The sequence below is a fragment of the Etheostoma spectabile genome, chromosome 7 (genome assembly GCF_008692095.1).
Source record: "Etheostoma spectabile isolate EspeVRDwgs_2016 chromosome 7, UIUC_Espe_1.0, whole genome shotgun sequence".
Classification (NCBI taxonomy): Eukaryota; Metazoa; Chordata; class Actinopteri; order Perciformes; family Percidae; genus Etheostoma; species Etheostoma spectabile.
In genome coordinates, this window is record NC_045739.1 from 18,160,078 (window position 1) to 18,178,438 (window position 18,361).

Here is an 18,361-nt window from a genome sequence, read left to right on the forward strand (position 1 = left end):
AGCAGTGTTTTGCCATTGAGAACGAGCTAGCATGCTAGCGCTAGCATGCTCTATGGTTAGCCACCTCATGACACATTCAGAAACCGTATCTCACTCATGGATATTAGGGGTGGGCGGATCGATCTAAATATCGATAGTATCGATGCCAACGCTGGTATTGGTATTTGATCGATACAACTGTAATTGAATCGATATTTTAATTTAGATATCTCTCCTCTACGTTCACTATACTTTGCTTGTGTCTTCCACCTTCCTGAGCAAACGCCGCTTTCACATCTTGGCCCACATTGCTCCTCCTCCCCCTCCTGCTCCTCAGCTGTGATTCGTTGTTGTGTCGTCACGTGACTCACTGACACAACGCGCAGAGGAGCAGCGACTCGCTCTATTCATTCTACAGTGCCTAATAACTAATAATTTTGTGCACTTTAATACATTAATAAAAAAATATTGCCTAAAGAATTGATCATTCATTCACCTCAGAAATAATGAAATGCTCTCCCCTACACAAAAGTATTTTTTTTAAGTAAAAAGTATCTTATTGGTTTCGGCAATACGGACCCTATATGTATTTGGAATCGGATCAATACCAAATTTTGCAGTATCGCCCACCACTAATGGATAGCACACAGCATGGATAGTTTTTTTTTTTTCAAGTTTGTATGTGTGAGACATAAAATAAAACCCCAAATCCAAGAAAAGGTGATTTCTTTTCATAACATGGGCACTCTAAACACTAAAGTGTAAAACCTTCACCCTGTAATGTCTACTCTTCTATCAATGTGTTTGTAACTTAATTACTTTGAATGCCAGCGTTGAGGTAATAGTTTTATAATGGCCTGTAGGTTTGCAAGATTCTGAGTAAAAGTATGTACTACCCTGATTGTCTGACTATGGCATTTGTTTTTTCTTCTGATCGTTGTCACTTTCAAAGTCTGGCTGGGTGACATTTTGAAAGTGTGTCCTCTAGAAGGGATGTTCTTGCGAGTTTGCTGACCAGTTCTGGCAAGAGTTCAATAGCACGTCTGCAAAATGTTTGTTCAGAACATCTCTTCCCTGGTACTTAATAGCAAAAGCACTGGTGCAGTTGAGACCTGCCCTTGACAGATATATTTTTTCACCTTTCACAGAATGACTGTGGCTTCTGCCAGACTTTTATTTAAATGTAGTTCATAGGTACTCTGTAGCTCTGACAGTGTGACACTAGGTCCACAGCTACCCACCTTCCTCGATAACCACGGTTAACATCGGGTGTTTGAGATTTGTTTTGTATACAGCTGCTGCCATACCGATGTTTTTCAAACATGGCGTTTTTAGATCAGGCAGGTGTGTGACCTTTCTTGCACATGAAGATGAAAAAAAAAAAAACACACAAAATGCACCATTGATGCAGCTTTCATTAGATCTAAATTATTATTCGACTAATCAATTACTCAACAGCATTGAGAGATAATCAACTAATTGTTGAAGTCATTCACTGGTTCCAGCTTCTCAGATGTGAAGTTTATTTATTTCTTAATTTTATATTACTGAAAAATTAACATCTGTGGCTCTGAGACTGCTGTTCACAGTACAAACAAGTTAAAGATGTCAACTCAGGCTCTAGAAAATTGTAATGCAAATTTTATGGATCAGACATTGACTACAAAAGATACTTAAAATAATTATTAATTTCAGCTGTGGTGTATATTTTCTTGAAAGAATAATGGACATCATGAGCACCTTTGTTAGGAAATATTTGGTACTGTCCATGCAGATTGAAGAGGTATACATGCTATTGAATACCCAACCAAGGTGAACGTGTTCTTTTAAATGCCCTCACTTTCACTGGAACGTGTCATATTGTGCCAGTGGATAAATGGAGGGCTTTTCTCAGTTACATCAGCATGTCATTGACATTGTTAGTCATTTCAGAAGTATTGTTAGTCAGTGCTTATGAAATTTCTATTAGAATAATAAGCCAAACTGAAGTAGTCAGCAGGACCTCTCTGTATAATCTGTCTGTTGTTGCTGCTCTGGAATAACCTCTCGCTATGAAAATGTGTTCTCATCTTTGCTCATATGATTGGAGTGACACAATCAAACATCAGAGGTCACTGTTGTGCTTCAATGGCACTTTTAATAAAACAGACATTTCATCCTCACAACAGCAATGTCTGGACAGAGAGGACGAGGGGGGGCTGGGTGAGGGTTCCCTCTGCTGATAGGCTGGTTGCTCCTGATAAGTGAGAGGCAATTGGATAAAGAAAATTGAACTGTGCTGTTGAGCACAGTGTGAGGAAGATGGAGGGGTGTGGGTATATTGAACTCATCTTGGCTGGCATTTATTTCTCCCATGTCTACTAAAGAATGAGAATATAGCAAAGAGAACCCAGACCACAACCGTACACGCTCCCCTCCCCCTCGCATATTTACAGGAAAAATTAATACATTCAGGTAATTCACTAAGTAACAAAGCTAATTAATCTGTGTTTTAGCAGAAATCACATGGGTTCACATCCCAGTTTCAAACACTCATCTTCCTGTTCCATTCCTATAATCTTTAACCACACAGTCCATCATTGGGTTTTCTATTGATAAACGACTCACACAAATTTCTCACGCATCCCCTTCTAAAGACTGTTAAATCCCACTTGCCTGTATTTATAACATTTTACTGAAGCAGCAATCTAACCATCACAAAAACCCACCCACCCACCAGTCTCATTCGCCCCTCCCCGTGCCATTAAAGTCCCGCTTCCACCCAATAGAGAAAAAAAAAATCCTGACACCCTTCTCATCCCATTCCATACGCTGCCCACATCTTACCCTGTTCTAAAAGAGCATGCCAAGTTTAACAATGAACACAGAAAATGTCTCTATACAGAAAAAACACCCTTAAAAATGTTTTTTTTTTTTCTTCCTCCTCCCACAACGGTGGACATGGACATAAGACAAGATTTCAGTGGCAACAAATAATCGTCATCTTGCTCAATTTTTGGATTTTTTTTGTGTTGACAGGGGCCGGGTTTAGTCATAAGAAAGTCCTGTCATTAGGGTTTAAGGGGGCCATGTTATGATCAGTGGGAGGGCAGTTTTCCAGGGTCTCTGAGGCAACAGTTGGCCGAGGGGGGATGAGGAGTTTTTTTGAGGAAAAGGGATTTTACAGGATGGGAGGGGGTCTAGGTTTTTTATTTTTTTTATTTTGTGTTTTTGAGTCAGAGGTGGCGTGGACTAGGGTGGCCGTTGTGGTAGAGCTTCTGCTTGATATGGACCATGTTGCCGCTGGAGTCTTCCAGCTGTCTGAGCTGGGCTCGGCGACGGAGGTCTCGAAGGTTGCAGAACTGGGGCAGCCATGACCAGGACGGGGTATCTGGAGGAAGGAGATGAGAGGCAACAGGACAGTCAGAGGTGTAAATGTGTGTGACCAATTTTGCCATTTTCTTAAATATTAGTAAAGCGCTGATCTGTATTCTGGTGGATATGCCTCTTGAATTTGTCATCTATTGGAAGTTGTTACCTTGAGTTGTTTTAGATTTTAATTCTTTAAAATAAGAATGGAATCACAGGGTAACAATTGGTACCATTAAAATTGTATGCGATTATATGGCAAGAAATACAACATCCATGAGCCTAAAGGAAAAAATATACAGTTAAAAAAAATCTTAAATTACAAATAAAGCAGGAATGTAACTTGTAGTATATTTATTTACTGCATTATTAAGTGCTTTCAGATTCACTTTTTTTTTTAGACAATTGAGATAAAGAGTCGGCTCTGTAGCCAGGATTTTAGAAATGCCAAATAATAAAGTTTTGTTAAAGACATTTTAAATTTGTTAAAGAAACTTATATATTGTTTATACATATATATTATACAATGTCAATTTATTATTGTATTAATCCATTAAGGTAGCGGATGCCACAGTAATCTTTAAATCACATCACACAAAAAAGATGAAGAAGATGTATAAGAACATATACTGTAAAAGGATCTAGCATACTGCATATGGCTCTGAACAATGTGTACCAAAGGGAATCTAAGCACTTTAAGCTTTATTTGACCCTTGATCTTTATTTGACAGGTGACAGAGACAGACGGGAAACATGAAGTGTAAGGGGGTGACATAAAGGTCCCAGCCAGAATTGCACTGGGGATTTATGATTTCATAATAAGGTTGGGCACCTGAATAGCTCAGTTGGTAAAGCAGGCGCCCATATATAGAGGTTTACTCCTTGACGCAGCGGGCCCGGGGTTCAACTCTGACCTGTTGCCCTTTGCTGCATCTCATTCCCCCTCTCTCTCCCCTTTCATGTCTTCAGCTGTCATGTCAAAATAAAGGCTGAAAATGCCCCCAAAAAAATAACCTTTAAAAAATTAAAAGGTCATGACGTTTGAAACACACAAAAACACGAACACATGCTAATATTTCAGTGACAAACAGACAAACTATAAACTGGTAAGAGACTGAATTGCCAGAAAGTAGAACACTTCAGAGTTCAAATATCTGCAGGAAAAGAAGTAACACAGTAAAAGAAACAGAGACTTATTTGAGTCTCAATATTTTGTCATAATTACAACATGTCACAATATTGATTACTCCCTTCTCAGCTCTCCTACTTTACCCCTACTGTCACTGCGTATGTGGTTTACCGTTAGCGACATTATCTTACTTTTGTAGTTGTGCAGACATGAGCAAAAACAACTGAATGCCGGCTTATAAAGACGACTCAGCAAGGTGACACACTCATTAGAACAAGACACACAATAGTGTAAAATCCTTCTTAGCCTGGTTTTCAGCCTCCAAATCCTGACGCAGACAAGACACAACAACAACCAGCAACACAGAGGACTGAGCTCTGTTCTGTGAACTGTCCTTTTCTTTGTTGATCTGAATGAGTCCAAGCGCCTCTTTCACAAAAATCTCTTCTAAATAAATTGAATATTGGCTTGTCTTTTTGTCCATCACTGACATAATGGCTTTGTTTTTCATTGCCATGCTCCGTTTTAGCCTATAACCTGACAAGAGTATTCTGAGTGAAATGTTGACTATGTATTTTAATAGTCAAATTTTAAACTAAGCCCAAAAATATCTTCCATACAACATTAATACTCAAAATGACCCAGAAAATGATGCACTAAGCTTAAAATGTGGGTTCCACACTGACCTCAGAATGAAAAAGCTGGTGTTTAATATGTCTTTCAGCCTCCGGCTTCATCATACCTGGAACTACTGTTAATTCTGGGAAGTAAGGATGAGCTTTTTACAGTAAGGGCAGAGTGACACAGACAAGATTATCGATTGGAACATTGAAATATTGGATGAGAATGGTAAATGGCATCAATCGCTTCAAGTGCACCCGGGGTGTTGCCCTTGATTGTTTATTTATTTTAACATTTGTGTTTGGGCCATGGCATGATTTCTCTACAGTCACAAGGCTGAAGTGTATCAGCCTATCTGTCTTTGACCACTTAGCAGCCACCATGCTGTACATACAGAATATAGAGGCCCGCCGTGAAAGTGACCGTATGAAGAGTGGGATTTCATGAATGTGAGATGTATAACATTTAGAGGGGAATGGCAGAGCAGACGTTCATACTTGTTGGGTTATAAACTGGAGCCAGTGAGGTCCACAGAGACAGCAGAGAGAGAGAGAGAGAGAGAAGGAGGGGAGAGCCCCAAACCCAGTAGCAAATGGCCCTGCTAGAGGATGAGCGAGAGGAGGGGTGGTGCTGGTGGTGGGATTGGGGAGGAGGGGATGAGGTGAGGAAGGAGGGAGAAAGAGTGAGTTATTTATAGCTGTGAATGGGTATGCTGTCCACAAGGACTGCTCTGAAGGGTATCCAAAGGAAAAGGGGCAACAAAGAAAGGTTTCTCTCATTTGAATAAAAGGATAGGGATGGAGGCAGGAGAAATGATAATGCAAGGCAGAAAATGGGAGGCGAGGGCACAACTGTTGTGTTTTTTTTTAGAGGAGAGGGAAGGGAGAGGGGGGTTAATGTTGAATGCCAATTCATCATTTTCTCAGTTTTTGTGTCTGCTTTCACTGGTTTCTTTGCAAGAGAGACTCAGATACTCCGGTATGAGATATTCACAGCACATCAATGATAAAAAAAAAGAATTGCAGCAGGAAGCATTGTAAAGGAAATGGCCAGGAGTAGATTCAATAAGGGAAGAGGGAGGAGGAGAGGGAGGAGCAAGAGATGGAATTAGGAGGGGGGGAAAGCAATGGGAATCAGTGTGCATCTCAGTGAAGTGTCTATATGTGTGTACGTGTGTGTGTATGTTTCTCACTTGCCATTCCAGCTGCTCTCTCTCATTCTATTTATAGCTCCGGAAGAGAGAGTGTGTGTGTGTGTGTGTGTGTGTGTGTGTGTGTGTGTGGTGTGTGTGTGTGTGTGTGTGTGTGTGTGTTGTGTGTGTAAGTGGGGTGGGGATGTGATAGCATCTCCATCCTGTATCCCCAACAGACACACACACACACACACACACCACACACACAAACACACCACCCAACCCTTCCCCGCTCTGTCAGCCCCCCTTCACCCTCATCTTGGGTAGGCAAAACGCTGACCTAGCATCAACGTCACAGTCAAAACCACACACACCACACACACACACACACACACACACACACACACACACACACACACACACACCACACACACACACACACACACACACACACACACACACACACACACAGAAGAAGAAAGGGGCATTCCCTCCCAGTACAAAAGAAGAAGCCTATATCCCCCACTCTTACTGGTGCTAATGAATATGGATGGTCCCTCCTCTCTGGGTGTTTTTTTATGATGATGTATTTTACACTGTTGTACTAATGCACTGGAGAAAACAGCATTGTCTGACTCACTGCTGCAAAACCTTCCACACCTCTGAACAAAGCAGCAGCCTGCAACTATCAAAGCTTGTGCATTCAAGTCCCATGTTTATTGTAGCAGTTCATTAAAAAACACTGGAAAACCCCTTTCTTAAAAACTTATAGGAGTAATGACTAAAATAATAACTTTTAGTTTTAACATTGCTTGATACTTTCCCATCCTGAGGAGCTTTTCCGTGACGCTCCAAGTATCCAGGTCACATATCACCTACTTTAGTATCCTTAAAACTGAGGATCCAGGCCACCTCCACAATTCAGGCCTGCCCGGACACTGAGCGCAGCAGACAGAATATATTCAACCTCAAAATCTCGTTTTTTAAAGCCCTGTTGCAATATTAGGTATCTTTAAATTTAAAGGTGGAGATCGGCTAACTCTAGGTGGCAGATATGGATGTGTTAGGTGACAATGCAAGTGAATGTTTATTTGTGTTACATATGTACACAGTCAGGGATGTGCATGTGTGGTTGTTTATCTGTGTGTCTTTTATAGTTATGCGTATGTATTATTTTTGTGTTAGGGAAAGCCCCTATGCAGTCTACGTATTAGACAAACAGGTTGATTACAGTTACTGTTTGGAAAGTAAGGAAGCACTCTAAAATGCCAAGAAGAGGTTTGAAGATAGCTCACATTAACATCTATAGCATCAGAAACATATCAATTGAAAGCTTTTAAATATTGATGCTTAATCAATTGCACATTTTAGCTGAGTCAGAAATGCACCTGGACTCAACATTTGAAGATGCATATTTGAATATACTGGGATATAGCATTGTAAGAAGGAATAGAAATGCATGTGTTGGTGGAGTTGCATTTTTTATGCAGGATCACAGACCCATTAAAATCAGAAATGATTTAATGCGGAGGCACTATGCCTGCAAATACAACTGCCACATCTGAAACCCATGCTGATTGGATGCTTTTTAAGACAAGCAAGTGTCAGCTGTGAATATTTATAAAATATGCAAAATGCTAGAACTTGGGTATCTGTAAGAAACAGATTACTCTATTAATTGTGTTATTTAAGGAATATTCTTGTTACAAGGAAACCATCTATTCTGTATAATTATTTACCTTTAAGTTTAGACATACATAACTATGCGACTAGGCATACCACAAGAGGTAACTTAACTATACCAAAATCCAAGACAAATACTGTTAAACGAATGGTCATGTATAGAGCAGTGAAAGAATGGAATGTGCTACCTGAACAAATAACACAAGAAAACAACAGTATGTGGATATACCTGTCTTAAAAATGTAAATGTAAAAACCTAAAGGTAAGGATGACTGCACTTGTGGAGCTGTCTATGTGCTGTGTATTATGTGTCTATTTTGTTTATTTCATATGCGTTGTATCATGAAATGATAGTGTATTTTAGTTTATGTCTTACAACTTTATTTTTTATTGTTTATAAGGTTGTAATGTGTATTTATTATTTGCACTGCCGCACTTTCAAGTGAGTTGTAAGGACCTCAGGAAGAACAGCACCTGCAATGCAGGAGCTAATGAGGCTCCTAAATAAGCAAACAAACAATCTTTAAATTTAGTTTATTGGTGCCAAAAGAAAAGCTAAAAACGTTGTTAGTGTTTCCCCCTAGAGTTTGATCCTGGCTGGGTGGAAAAGCCTCTGAAACCGCCATGACCGTGAGAAACTAAAACACTGTAATCCAGGATGCTAATACTCAGCTCATCGGTGAACATCTTGCCAGTGCACAGAAATGAATCCTCTGCGTAGAGCAGAGCGCCGGACTATGAGAGATTTCATGCTGCCATGTCCTGATTTCATGTGTCTTATAGCTGCTTAGCTTTAGCATCACTAAAAGCCTTTTTATTTCTTTGTCTGTGTCTGCACAACCACGTGAAACTATACACCACATGTTCTGTCTCCACAAAAAAATTTTTACGAAAATAACATGCATCCTTATTCTGTCAGGAGGCGATTGAAAGAGAAATGAAAAAGATATTTCAGAGAAAGAGCACTGAAAGGAAATGGGAAACTAGATAGCAACAATCACACATTTACACATACTGTATGTAGGAATGTAGCTTTCACTACAGCACAGCACATGGTGGGAGTGAAATCATGTCTCTATCTTACCTGGTTTCCACCAGTCTTGGTAACTGCTATATGTGTATTGTATTGCTTATCACACAAAAAGCAATGCTTGTTACAAAGAAAAGTTTGGCCACATTTTCTCAATAGACAATACATGTTCAGCAAGTACTGCACATTAAAGGGGCGCTATGCAGTTTTGGCCATTTCTTTGCTTTTTTTGCTTTTTGCTCACAGGTTTCTCCATAGAGCTCCCCCTACAGCTTAGGAATAGATATTTGGCCGCTCCTGTGTATACTTGTGTCGGACTCCTTGCTCGGTCAATCTGCCGTTTCCTCTTCCCTGACGCTGAGTCCGGCAACTTGCCGACCGAAAGCTGCGAGGGTGGTTTTTACTGCTAACAGGCGCTAGAGGGGAGTGAGCCGACCACCATTCAACTTGAAAAGAGTTATTTTACCATTTCAATGACTCTGAAGCTGTTCAGCTAAGGTAAGTTAAGCTAAAAAAAAACAAATCTGCATAATTCCCCTTTAATTTGTTATCTTTAGTGTAATGTGAATTGAGAGACTGTACACTTATACACACCTACACACCAAGACCCCTTTATTTATCTATTCTGCAAACCTGTAAATATAATCCACATTTTACACAAAATGTACAAGAGCTGTATATAATTGCTATTTTCTTATTCTCACGCTGCAACTGCATGTTTTTGGACTAAAACCGGAAAACCATGCGAACATGCAGAGAGCGTTTGTGTACTGTAACATCATACAGAGAGTTACAGGAGTTCAAACAAGGACCCTCTTGCTGCGATGTGACAGTGCTAACCACTGAACCACTGTGCAGTCATTATGGTCTCAACGACTGAGCTTGACATGAAGACATTTCTGGAACATACAGCTACTCACAAGTAATAAGTAATAGCGTAAGTTGAGTTGAAAGCCTTGTACACCTAAAATGAACCCGCACTGGTTGTTTTAGGATTTCACAGACCGTGTTTAACTGCTGTTAGCGATACACTTTATCACTGGGTGCGCTACGAAACTCGATCGGCAAATTGCTCTTTTGTGCTGGTCTAGTAGGGGTTCAATAAGGCATGCAAATGGCACATGTCGCCTTGAATAGTCAGTTCTGTATACCAAGAAAACAAAGTACCATGTGTACCAATAGTATTTTAACAATACAAACAAATGACAAATTTCACTTATCTGGGGTAATTAAAGTGGAACATATGCTGGACTGTCTCTGCCAACACTAAAAAACTGTAAAACAATGAATGCAATGTATTATACCTGTTGCCTCACATGCAATAAACACTTTTGAAAAAGTCAGAGATCACAAAAATGTCCCCTCCTGGTCCCTGTACTAGTGCTATTAATTATGGTATGTGTAATCTGGTCACCCTGTCAACAAACAGGCAGCCAGAAGCCCATAATATCAGGACTGTCTTTAGAAACTCAAACGGTGTTGTATTTCATTTATCTAGTGCATGTCGCTAAGATGGTTTTTGACTTTCATTTGCAGCCCTGGAGAAGGTCATTCATGCTCGTGTCTCCTTCAGGCTTGATTGTTGTCATGTGGTCTTCGCAGGATAAATATCAACATACTACAGTTAATTCAGAACGCTGCTCCCAGGCTAATTGCGCTCTTCAAGATAAATGACCACATTACTTATATCCTTGTCTTCCTTAAAGACTACCTGTCAATTGTAGAATTGGTTTTAAGGTTTTAAGTCAGCTTATTTGTGTGATTTGTTAAACCCCACAGTGAGCCTGATTGCTCACTGTTGAGATCCTCTCTAAGGGCCCTCTAGTGAGTCCCAAGTCTCTCCTAACCACCATGGGAGACCTATGTCTACTGTCAGCTGTGGAAGTCCTTTTTAAAGTCCTCATTCGCCTATTTTTTAGTTATTATATTATTTAATAATTTAAGTCTTTACATTTCCATCATCTATAGGGTTATCATTACCTTCACCTTTACACAGTTCCCTAGTTTTGTAATTTTTGTAATGTCTTTATTTTTAAAGTGCTGTATAAAAGTTTATTCTTTATTTTTAACATGCACTCATGCTTTGCTGCTCTTTCTTTTGGCTGCTAAGGATAGCTGATCATCGCTTTCTAGTTATATCTAGTAAGTATGAAAATCAGATTTTTACAATCCGGTGATTGGTGTAGGTTTTACACCAGATGCCCTTTTTGAGGGGCAACCCTCCCCATTTACATTTACAGCGCTTGGGGGATACATGTTTTAGGGAAATAGGTTTTGGTGGTGGGAGGAACCCAGAGGGAACCCGCGCTAACACAGAACACAGGAAGCCCATGCTCAAACTAGGGATCTACCCCGGACCTTCTTGCAGTGCGGCTAAACACTTAGCCACGTGCTGCATGTAGCCTACTCATGTGTGCTAGCCACGCTTCCAAATTTCAAACATTAGTAGCCCACAACCAACAAAAAAGGGATATGTTAAAATGATCTTGAAATTCCATAATCACAAATATGAATTGAGGGAATTGCCATTTTACCTGTTAGCTGACTTGTACCCTGCAAAGCTGTTTTTTTCTGGTATTCCCATTGAGTTTTAACTCAATGACATTTTAATTGTTATCAAATACTGTATGTTAATTTTTAATCCATCATCTTCATTATTTCAACTCCTTTATATACTCTGTTTCCCTTGACCACATTGTTTTGCTATTTTTTGCAGTGTCCCCAATGAGATCAAGGTTGACCTTAAAGCGCTCATATTAAGCTAATTTTCAGGTTCATAATGGTATTTTGAGGTTGTACCAGATTAGGTTTACATGGTTTCATTTTCAAAAAAATACCATATTTTTGTTGTACTGCACATTGCTGCAGATCTTCTTTTCACTCTGTGTGTTTAGGTCTCTGTTTTAGCAACGGAGTGAGACATCTCACTTCTTTACTATCTTTGTTTGGAGTCGCACATGTGCAGTTGCTAGACGATGATCACATCAGGACTTGCTATGACTTGCTACAGCATAGCAATTTGGTGCAGTGATTGCACTACTGTATGCCATCAAAACTCAATTGAAGAATAGAAGATTTATTAAGGTAAATTTCTTCAGGGAATTTAATGTGAATTAGCTGTTTGTGAAAGAAACAACCAGAAAGACATAAATCAATCATTTGGTTGGGCCTACATGTGTTTTTTCACTAAGCCGTCTCTATAAAAGTGCTAATTTTAACATCATATTCTCTCTCCTGAATTTGTAAAAATGATGAGTACTATATCTTTTGAGAGTCTCTATAATTGCTGTCGTAATTAAGGTATGATTTAATGTTGTCTTATTAACTAATTCTTTCATAAATAATGAGTTCCATGTATTCAGAACATAATTACACCTAATGATAGTTCTCTTACTGTACATTAGCCTTTGACTGCTGCTGTTTCCTGAATGCAAATCAAGAGCATTGTTAGTGAAAAAAGGTTTGAGGTATTTCACCTGTCCAAAAAGGAAGACAATTTAAATTTAGTTTTTACCGCATTCGTCTGAATCATGGAAAGTTTAGCTGTGATTTTCCAAGAGGTGGCAGTTAATTGAGAAAAAACCCAGTGTGGAGAGCCAAAAATGGACCAAGCAATGGGGGGAAGGTCATTTACCAGAGCTCCAACTGCTGTACTGGCAAACGCTTGCACATAGTGGATAGATACAGATACATCTATTTTGGTATACAAGCATCATACTTATGTACATTATACCACATATTACTACTGTACCACAAATTCTGCTTTGAATCATAAACACCTATTTCACCTGTCAAAATATTCAAGTTTCCATTCCTGTGAACATGCTGTGAAATGTATTTTCCTGTTTTGAGCACTGCAGTCACACCTCAGCACACACAAATAAAATGAATAGAGAAACATTTTTATTCCACTTTATGGATTGCTGAGCTCTTTTTTGAGTTGTGCTTATGTGTATTTTAGCAGACCAGCGCACAATGCTTACTTACCGTAGTAACGGCTTGCCTTCCAGGCCCTGACAGCACAGTGTAGGACTCCGTCCAGCCACAGCAGCAGCCAGCTGATGCAGAAGCCCAGCAGCAGCCCCAGCATCAAGTCCATCTCCTGCTTGGTCACACTGTCACTCACAAAGTAGTTCTCTGATGAGTCCACCAAGGAATGGTCCCCATCATATGGGATTACATAGTGGACATGATGCCTGGGGGAGGACAGACAGGGCAAGGTGATGGAACTGTTTGATACAAACCAACATAGATACAAATAATCATTTCTTAGCCATCTTGAAGAAATACAGATATATGACAATTTAAAAAGAAAAAACGACATAAAGTTGACTTTTGGGCTTCGACGAGCCCCCAAAAAAGCTTCAATGCTAACTGGCATAAATTCTCTGAAGCTCTACTGGAGCGATGAACACTATTCGTTCAATAGATATTCCCTTATTTGTGCTTTGATGATGATGGTAGAGAGCTAACACATCGCTCCAAAATCTCCCCATAGGTGTTCGGTTGGGTTGAGATCTGGTTACTGTGAAGGCCATGGTGGATAACTAGTGATGTTAGGTTTGCAAGCAATCCTTTTTAGCGGAACTTTATTTTCATATAAAACTATGCTTAATCAAAACAGGTTCTTACTAGATAGTCTCTTTAAATTTGAGACATGAAAGGACTTAAACTAATTTTGTTTTTTTCCACATATCTACAGGGAGTGTGATTGCTACAAACCAGGTATGTTCCCATCTTGCAGGAGATAAAAGAGGTAAAAATGTGGAAATGGTAATGTTGATAAAATGCCTATTTAAAGACAACTACTTTTGTCGTGGATCAGTGAATGCACCTCTCTGTTCCATTACTTCTGACGGAAAACATGCATGATAACACAACATATATATCTCTGCACTGTTGCAGCAGCTGCAGATAAACATTATTGAGGGGGCTGACCTACAAATTCATTCGTTTTTTTATAAAAAAGCAGTATTGTGGTTTCTTTTGTTTTTATTTCTCTGTATACGTTTATCTTTGTCTTTTTTTAACCTATGTTGTATGTCATGTCTGTGTCTTCTGAATGGACCTTAAGTCTGGCAATAAAGTTGATGATTATGATGATGATGATGATGATGATGATGATGAAACAACCATCCAGTCCTTCACATTCACTTTGCCACATTGTCCAGCATTGACTCCACTCCATTGTAAAAGAGATACATCTGCTTGCTATGAAAGTCTTACTGTACTGGTATTACCAGCCCTCCTGAGAGGGGATGAAGGCTTTTTCCAATTTAACAACAAAGGCAGTTGTCTGACAAACACTGTAAGGGAACACAGTGGGAGCTGAGAGATGTAACGGCTGGAAGGAAGTACACAGATACACACTTCTGCGTGCACACTTCGGGCCATTACATTAGGATGTAACAGGTTTGGATTGATGCAGTTTTTTAATGCCATGAAGACATAAAAGAGTAGTCTAGCAATTCTCTATTACACTTCTGCAAATTTGAAGAACGTTCAAGGGATAGATTAAAAAAAGATTAGTGAGAATTGAAGCAGCAGAGACTGAGATGTCCTGACTTAGTCTCGAGTAACCTCCAAAAACACTGGATTCTACATTTCCTGTAATGCTAGCCGATAGAGTTTTTGTTAGATGCTCCCTGCCTGGTAAATGCCCCAGTTTTTAACGCAGGTGTTGTACATGTTTTACTGATCTTTCCACCTTTTCTGGTGTAAATTGAGGAAGAAGTGAGTATCGTAAGCTGCTATGGACAAAGGAAAATCTCCATTTACAGGAACGCAACTTCATTAACTGAAAACCCACCCGTGCAGTTTGGTTGACAGATGTTCCAAGTGCAATGCAAAAACACCACTTAGCACAACAGCACTTAGTCTTGGCTATATTTTGAGAAAAAAAAAACAGAACACTTAACACTTAAGTATCGTACTGAAGCGGTAGTATGGCCGCATGGGGAATCAAACCCCCTGTTGGACCTCAATGCCATGCAGCCACCGAGGTCCATTAACGCCAAAATATCAAAAAAGCTAAGCTACAGGTAAAGAGATAAGCCAACATCTTCCTCCAGGTTTGTTTCTGTTCCCTGAAGAAGGTTTTTGCCCAGGTGTCTGTAAATAAAATAAAGGATTATTTTATACTGCCTGTATGCCTTTACACTGACTTTAAGTCCTATTCACCTGCACCCTACAAATCATTGTGTATGTGCCTTCTTTAGTATAACAATGAAAACTATTCAGATTTGCTGTAAGATTTAGGATGAAAATGCCACAATGACAGCATTTAGATCATCTAAGGAAAACTGTCCTGCAGGCTCACACAACAGCATGACACCAATCAGCAGGGTCCACCCAGCAATACACACAGCCCACTCCTAAATCTCTTCCCTGCCACAGAGGCAGCTGTCGTAGGCCAGGCTTTGGCCCCCGTTAGAAAAGATACAACTATATCCAAATCAGTGCACAGATTGAAAATAAAATAAACAAATAAAATGACACTGGCTGTGTCCTCAGGTCTGATAAAGTGAGTGTCGTGGGCGTCACGACACCTCCACGTCCAATTAGGAGGGCAGGCATATGAAACACAAGCTTAAGTCAGCTCTATTCATTCCGCATCTCTTTTCATGTGAAAACAGATGAGTGACTCTCACGCAAGTGTGTTTAAAAGACACAGTGTGGGTAACCTGAAAACTCACAGGAGAGGAATAGGTTTGACTGTGCATACTGTCCAGTGGTTCACTATTTTATCAGTGCCTGTGCATTGCTAAATGATTGTAAAACATATATAATTGTTGGTTTTATTGACATAGGAAACATTGCTTAATGCTGGTGATAATGCTTCATTTTCTGCAAAACCCTGGTTGCATTTATAACCGGGCCCCTTTTGGTAGTAGCAAGGATGACACAATTACCAAAATATACAAAATAAGACAGTCAGGGATGCATCATCTCATCAGAAATCATGTCTCCAAGCGTATTTTTTTGTCTTGATCAGTCCATATCACGTCACATCTGTCAGTGTGGGTGAGAGGCCCTTCCAAACTTTGACTTAGATTATCCCTATCTGACAAGCATGATCTAATAAACTCCTGCTGATGAACCCTTTGTGAATTTACAGGCTTAAAAAGCACATGAACTGTCCTCTTAATGCTGCAAATGAACTGCTACATCAACCCCCTCACTGCAGTAGGCTCTGACAGTATACACTGCTTTTTTGTTTTAATGTGCATCTGTTCAGCTTGCACCAACATGAATGGTGACATTTCCCTTCCTAAAACAGCAATCTGTTCTCATGGATGTAGCTAGAGGTTGCCTGCAGGACATGGGTCAATCAGGATATCCAAGGACAATATAGGTGTGGACCTAATGGATAAAAGGACTCTTACTTTCAGTCTTGCTGAAACACTGTTGCCATAGGGCACTGTAGAAAAGAAGAAAAAAAAAACAGAAAAAAACAGAGGCCCACTTGTGCTCTCTGCTCATCCACACATCCATGCTTTCTGTTGATGGAAAATGCATAATACTGCTGATTAAATCCGGATTCAATTATTAATGAGTGTCTTGCTGCTGTTTTCCCCTACTTCAAACCTGCTCTGACTGAGAAAACCCACAGCAGGTAACCTTATGAGCAGACAGTACCCTCAGCCCCATAGCACTTCCTAAGCCATGACCACTTCACTTCAGCACCCATATGTTCATTATTGGCCCAGCAGGTTTATATTGTCGCCGACACCGTGTAGGCCTGTGTGAATCGCTCAGCGCACTTGATGCTCCGATTGTTTTTGAACGGCCTTATATCGCTCATAGTTCATTACCTATTTATGGTTCCGACACACACCTTCGTATATGCAGCAAAGCCGAAATCTTCGCAGCCAATAGCCTACACAAATAAAAATAAGAAGAAAAAAACCCACCGCGACCAAATGTGTCATCGGGCTATCTGTTAAGGGTGAATAATAAAACGTCTATAAAAACATAATTCGCTATGTAAACGCTGCTTTCAGCTCGGCTTTGCGGGGCTTCACCGCCAGAAATCTTCGAGGCCTCTTTAACAATTAAGAATTGACGGGTGAAAAAAAGAAGAAGCACACACCACCATGTATAATCCCAAATATTGTACGAGGATGATGGCATTTACCTTCCACAGTTGCAGTGACAGACGCGGTCCTCCCCTCGTAGATGCGGTAAGATGTAGTTGTGAAAGCGATCCAGTAGTGCGTTCATGTCCATTAAACAGGCTATCGCCTGCAAAGAACCGTGCAAGTCAGCTGGGACATGTCAAGCAATGTGCTAGGCTATTCCTACAGACAGCGAATTATCCTCTTCATCATTATCTCGGTAAATAACAACAATAGGGATCTTAAAGAAAACGAGAGAAAATAGCCTGGGCAGATCCTCCCGATTCTAAGAGGGGGGTCTCTTGCCTCAAAACGGACTTAGATTATTTATTTATGACAGCAGGTAATTATAGGTAGGCTAACCTACTTCCACATGTCATTGATAGGCCTGCTGTTAGGTGGTTTCTCTCGAAATGTGATACATGTGTAGCCTATGCCACATTTGTCTGAAATGATCTGATTAGCCTCGGTGGGTGAATTAGAAAACCTTATTGTGGCTGAGGGAGGTGAAGATGTCTTACCATTACAACTGAAGCACCAAGAATCATAAAAATCATGGTGGTTGTGATCATATGCATCAAAACTTCCAAACTGGCCGCCGTCCTTTAGCCCGGGGTTCTACCCGCGGCTGTGGAGACGCTCCGGCTGGGCTCTGGGCGCTCGGCAGGAGCCGCTCATGGAGCCGCCGCGCCTCTCCTGGCTCCCCGTCGCTCTAAGCTGCCAGGTCTCCCTCCGTCTCCTCCTACACACGGCAAGCCGCTCTCTCAGCCCTCACTGCGCCCTCTCCATCCAAGTATCCCCCCCGGTCGGTTGGATGCGGCTGCCGGTCGCTCCAAGGAGGCAGTCCTCTCCTAATTACCGATGCAAAAGTGAGCCGTTCTTCCAGGTGCGTTTTTTATCTCTATCCCAGTTAAAAAATAACATACAGAAAACAAGTGATGGCTCCTTAGATATCCTCTAAGGGGTGCCTCGGTATCCTCTCTCCCCTTTTCCAAGTTATTCCAAACCGGCGCTGCGCTTTAATGCCGGCTAATTCTGTCCTCCATCGGCGGAAACGGTCGATTTCTCTCGCCTGGACGTTTCAAAGAGCTGAACAAACTCCTCTCACGGCCATCGCCCTCGTCTTTCTCGGAATGCTGGATAACATCGACATGAGGTCCAGATAGCTCCAGTCGGGAACTAGACCCACCCTGCGCCCTGAGTCCAGTACGGATCCAGCAACGGCAGCTGCATCAACGCCCGGAGCCAGACACGCATGATTATCCCATCCTGGCTTCCAGCAGCTACACGAGCATCCACTCCCACCTCCAGCGCGTGCGCGC

The 18,361-nt window shown here is 40.8% G+C and overlaps 1 protein-coding gene across 1 annotated transcript; it reads right to left on the bottom strand.

The window, feature by feature from the left end:
- Positions 1 to 2,090: 2,090 nt before the first annotated feature.
- tmem240a (transmembrane protein 240a) lies at positions 2,091 to 18,361 on the bottom strand. Its single transcript, XM_032521353.1, has 4 exons — positions 17,561 to 18,361; positions 17,060 to 17,166; positions 12,910 to 13,118; positions 2,091 to 3,349 (listed from the first exon to the last, which is right to left on the bottom strand). Exons 1-4 carry the CDS (start codon positions 17,615 to 17,617, stop codon positions 3,195 to 3,197), a joined length of 528 nt encoding a protein of 175 aa, XP_032377244.1. The 5' UTR covers positions 17,618 to 18,361; the 3' UTR covers positions 2,091 to 3,194.